Raw genomic sequence first — 5180 nt, forward strand, 5'->3', positions numbered from 1 at the left:
CCCCCCCCCCCCCCCCCCCCCCGTCCCGTTAAAAGCAAGTCGCTACAGACTGGAGCACTGGGGCTGGCATTTTCCCAGCTGGGGAACGCGTCCTGCTGGGGTCTGCTCAGCCGGACCTGCCAGCGATGGCCGGGCTCCACGGAGACGGGTGGGCTCTGACCTCGCCCCGGGCCTTGCGGTCGCTCTCCCCACAGCCATTCCCCTTCCGGACATTTTCACTGTCTATTGGCTGCTTGAGCTGCTCTGGGGCCAGCTGTGCCTGTGGCCCGGCGTTCCTATGGGGCCGGGGGCTGTGCCTCCTCCGGGCTCCTGCTGGTGGCCGCCTGCAATGCTGCCCTAGACGGACCCCGGGGTCAGGTGCAGGGTGTCAGCCAGGGCAGGACAGGGCTAGGGTCGGTAGGCGTGGGCCCCTGCTGCTCGCTCATTGACGCAAGTGGGTCCCTTAGGGACAGCTCCCACTTGTTAACACAATAGGAGCCCCCCATCTCCTGCCCTTATACACATGGGGTGTCTTGGCGCACCACAGGGAGCAGGGCGTAAGGCCAGGCATTTTGGTGGAGGTGGTCACCTGGCCACGGCTGCTGGAAGCAGGTCTTTGCCAACCGGCTGCCGCCCTGCTGTGTAGTGCGTCAGGCCTCTGGGCGCCTCGGGGGCCCAGGGTGCTGGATGCACGGCGGCGCCCGGAGCAGAATCCCCGCTCCACCCGCCGGTTCTCTGGGGCCGGAAAGACCGTTCTGCGGGCGGGCCCTTGCTGCAGACCCTGTCCACCCGAGGCCGAGCCCGGCCCCAGCTGGGAGGCTTTGGGGCTGCGGGTCTGAGCTCAGCCAGCCCCTGGGGAGGCTTTTCCCGGCTGGGCGGGGGGGGGGGTGCTTACTCAAGGGCACGGCCCTCTGTACCCACCAACTTGGACAGAAGGAGCCTTGAGCCAAGGGCTGTGGGCAGATTCCAGAAGCTGGAAAAAGGAAGGAAGAGTTCTCCCCAAGAGTCTACGGAAGGACCCAGTTTGGCTGGCACCTTGATCCGAGGCCTGGTGAGAGCCGTTTTGGACTTCTGACCTCCAGAACGGAAAGAGAAGTTTGTGCTGTCTTAGGCCGCCAAGTTGGTGGTAATTAGAACAACAACAGAAGCTCACACAAGGCCCGTGCTGCAGACGCCCTTATCTCCCGTTTACAGATGGTGACTCTGAGGTCAGACAGGAGGTAACTTGCCCAACACAGAGTCAGTAAGTGGCGGGGCCAGTTTTAAATTAAGTCAGGCTGGCTCTGTGGCCCTCACTGTGCCCCAATCACATTTCCTTTTTCACCTTGGCCACTAGGAAGCTTAGATCTATCTATTTATATATATATACCCATCGCCTGGCTTTTGGTTTTTCTGTCCTTGTTTGCTGTCTCTTTCTCCCTTTAAACATTTTGTGCTTGTCACATGGAATAGTCTGTTCTGGACAGACGGATGGACAACTTCCGTCCCCTCACCCTTTGTGTTCTGGCCTTTCTAGGAGGGGGAAGACAAAATCTTCTTGATCAACAAGCTTCACTCCATCTACGAGAGGAAGGAGAGGAGGTGAGGGGCCTTGGAGGGGTCAGGCACTCGGTGTGTGAGTGTGGAGGGGAGGGGGCATTGTGCGGAGCTGAGGTGAGGAGGGAAGGGGGACCGGCCTTCCCAGCTGCCCTCCTTCCCAGCTCTCCTGTTCAGGCGTGGTGAAGTCTGGCAAGAAAAGGAAACTAGAGAAGAAAGAAGTGTGTGCAGGGGCAGGTCGAGCTGGGTGCTATGGCCCTTTTCTTTCTAAGTTGGGGTGCCCAGGAGCCGGCCCCTCAGTCCCCACTGGGTGCACGCACTGCCAGGTGTGCAGCCTGAGACGCCGGGGCTCATCCCTGGGACTGAGCCATCTGACAACCCCTGGCCGACCTGTGGACACGTGGGAGGTCTGTCCAGCCCCTTTGAGGCTGTCCAGAGGCTTCTTCACCCTCGGGAGGCCTGACGGCAGCTCCTGAGGGGGGCCCGGCTTCAGCGACTACTCCTCAGCCTCCCTGGTGCCCCAAGGTCCCAGGGGCCCCTCGCTGACGCCCTCTTCTGGTAGGGTTGGTAGAACCCAGGAAGCAGAGAGGCTCGAGGACGATCCGGACGCCTGGTAGGACAGCGACAGGCCTGGCAGCTCTGCGTCTGCTCACAGGTGCGGCCTGTGCCCACGTCACCCTGTTTCCACAGCCCCGTGGGCATGGACGCCGACCCGGGACTCTGCAGCCCATCAAGGCTGGAACTGGAGGGTGGGCGAGTGGGGGTGGGGCGCACCCAGTGGACCGTGTCCTGCTTGGGACTCTATTTATTCTGATAAAACATGTTTTGCAAAATGAGCTTCTCCTGGGATTCTGTGCTTGTAGCCGGGCCTGCCGAGCGTGCCCACGCACCGCTGTGCCATGTAGCCCTCGCCCTGTGGACAACCCGTAGGCGGAGGGTGTGGGCCCCTCACCCTGGTAGTTTCTCTTTCTGGCTGAATGCTTCTCTTCGGCTGTCCGCCCTTCACTGCCCCCCGGGGGGGGTTGGGGGTGCTGTCTGGCGGTAAGCACAGGGTGCCCTCTGCTGGCTGAGCCCCAGATGGCAGGGTGGGCCACGCCACAGCTTGACGGTTGCCCCTGACCAGCCTGTGCCCAGGGGACTCGCCCCTGTGCAGGTGTGCCGGGCGGACAGTATCCAGGGCGATGAGGCCACAGTGGTGATGCTCAGTGGTTATGAGGCCAGGGGATGTGGACGGCCACGCAGTTTCTAATGAGCCATGGGGAGAAGGGCCTGCCGGGGAGAGGGGCGGCCCGCACCCAGGCCTGGGGCAGCAGGGGGTCTGGCTGCCTGTGGCTGGTGGTGGGGAGACCCCAGATCCTGCCAGGCTTTTTGAGGATCCTGTGGGATGCTGTGAACCTGAGAGTATGGGAAGGCGGGGTTCGGCTGTCACAGCCCCAGCGTGCCACGTCTGCAGGAGCTGGGCCAGTGGCCCCAGGTGGGGAAGCAGGATAAGAGAGCAGTCATGGGCCCCACTGCTCCTCACCCTACAGAGGGATCCAGAAGAGCAAAGCTCGGGCCTGGGCGAGGCCGTGGGGAGGGTCAGGGCAAACCCACAGTGGACATACCGCCCAGCACTGGCCATGCCCCTGGCTGGGCCCATGCTCACCCAAACTGTCCCCTTTCCGAGACGGTCTCACGGGGGTAGTCCTCTTTGGCAGACAGGCAGGGGCGGGTGCCATGTCCTGATGAGGCCCTGGAGGCTCACCGGGCATCACCAAGACTTCTGTAGGTGGGGGACGGTGCCCTTGGTGGCCCCGACAGCTCAGGATTCCCGGGCTGGTCATGGCCAGTCCCCGGCAGGGTGCTTTAGAGATCTCTGCAAAGAGCTCGTGCTAACCCCGGGCGGCTGCTCTTGGCTGCGTCTCGGGGCACGAGCACCACGGGGTGAAGCCGGGTAGGAAGTCCGGAAGGTGTGAGGCTGGCCAAGGGCTCTCTGGGCCCCTATGCCCTTCCTGCGCCTCCCTCTGAATGGTCACAGATGCGCTGTTGGTTGGAGGGGGGCACTTCCGGGTTGGATGGCCCTGCCATCCGTGTCCCCTGCCTTGCAGCCCCTGTGAGTCGGGACAAGCTGCCTATGACGAGTGAAAGGCTTGCCCTCTGCACGTTCCATCACTCACTCGAGCATGAACGCAGGTGCTGCTGTCGAGGCGTTCGGTGCGTGTGGAGTACGCACGGCCGCGGACTCGATTATCCCCAGTGACCTGTGTGGGCCTCATCCAGTCAGTTGAAAGACCTTAATAGCAAAACCTAGGTTTTCTGAAGAAATTCTGCCCGGGGTGCAGCCTCGCCCGCCCTGCCACCGCGTGAGCCGGCTCTCCCGGAGCCCGTCTGCCTCCTGTCTGCTGTTCCTGACACCCGTGTGGCCTCGAGCTCTCGGCAAGCGCATCGCGCCGTGTTCCTCCTGCGACGGAGCGTGGGGAGCGGGCCCGGATTCTGACTTGTTAGCGGATGGCCTTGGGCGGGTCCTGTGACCTTGGCCAGCCCAGCTCCTCTACCGTGCTGAGCACCATGCTAGGCCTAGAAGTTTTGCTTTAAAAAGAGAAAGAGGGGCGCCTGGGTGGCGTGGTCGGTCGAGCGTCCGATGCCCGTTTTCAGCTCAGGTCATGATCTCAGGGGCTGTGAGACGGAGCCCCCCATCTGGCTCCACGCTTGGCGTCTGCTTCTCTCTCCCTCATCCTCTCCCCCTGTTGCACACACTCTGTCTCTGAAATAAATCTTTTAACAAAAAGGAAAGAGAAAGTGAGCTGTAACTGCCGAACGAGGCCAAGCGAACTCCTACGGCTCCTGCAGTGCCCGGGAGCGGACGCGGCTCCTTACGGCCAGTGACAGCTACTCCGCGCCCTGCGCCTCGGCCCGGCCGCTCCGTGGAACCCAGCAGGGGCCACCCCCGGGGATTCCACTTGCCTTGGTTTGGGAGGTGTCCTGGCACTGGGATTTTTAAAAATTTCCAGGTAATTCTAACGCACAGAGGGGCTGAGGACCAGCACTCCACCCGCTGCAGCATCTGACCCACGTCTCCGAAGCCCAAGGCACGACTGCCCGCCTCGGGCGCGTCTGCAAGCGCGCTTCTGTCCTTCACAGCCGGCCTGTCAGGCCGCATCTCACACAAGGGGACCCGTCACCCGTGCTCCCGCCGTGGCGCGATGCGCGGGGCTGGCGGAGTCATGACGCCATCGGGATTCCGGTGTAGGTTTTCCTCGCTCCATCCCGACCGCGCCGTCCCTGGGAAGAAGCTTCTTGAAATGCCGGTCTCCATTTCCGCTCCCGCCAGCGAGCAGGTGTTCAGGCGCTCAGCTCTCGTCTTCGCCCCGCCGCCTCTTCTGGCCTCCGCGCTGTTCAGACGGCCCTCTCTCTGCCTCGCCTGCTACAACCCGCTGCGCACCCTTGTCGTCTTTGCCACTCTCCCACGGGGTCATCAGAACAATTTCGTAAGAAGTGCGGCTCCGTACGTATTGTTTCCTTGATTCTAGACACCGAGCCTCCTTGGCTACCGAGCGGTCACGCCAGATCTCGGTTTACCTTGTGTCACCCACCGGTCCCCCGCTTTCCCCAGGGTGTCAAAATGGAATCCGGCCTCCTGGGCCCAGGGCTGCGCCACCCCCCGCAGGAAGCCTGGCGCGGCCTTC

At 62.7% G+C, this 5180-nt stretch overlaps 1 protein-coding gene across 7 annotated transcripts in view; it reads left to right on the plus strand.

Moving 5' to 3' along the window:
• Window positions 1–2348, plus strand: part of TMC6 (transmembrane channel like 6) — a 55545-nt gene extending 53197 nt beyond the window's left edge. For 6 of the 7 annotated variants that reach the window (XM_040640136.1, XM_040640134.1, XM_040640133.1 and 3 more), the window contains 2 exons: window positions 1496–1560; window positions 2087–2348. In XM_040640136.1, the coding sequence (XP_040496070.1) occupies window positions 1496–1560; window positions 2087–2329 (308 nt within the window). In that variant the 3' untranslated portion in view covers window positions 2330–2348. Of the gene's footprint in view, window positions 1–1495; window positions 1561–2077 lie in introns of all 7 variants that reach the window. The other variant, XM_040640131.1, reaches the window with a different exon arrangement.
• Window positions 2349–5180: the final 2832 nt, after the last annotated feature.

Source organism: Ursus maritimus, unplaced genomic scaffold (assembly GCF_017311325.1).
Source record: "Ursus maritimus isolate PB19 unplaced genomic scaffold, ASM1731132v1 scaffold_24, whole genome shotgun sequence".
In the NCBI taxonomy this organism is placed as follows: Eukaryota; Metazoa; Chordata; class Mammalia; order Carnivora; family Ursidae; genus Ursus; species Ursus maritimus.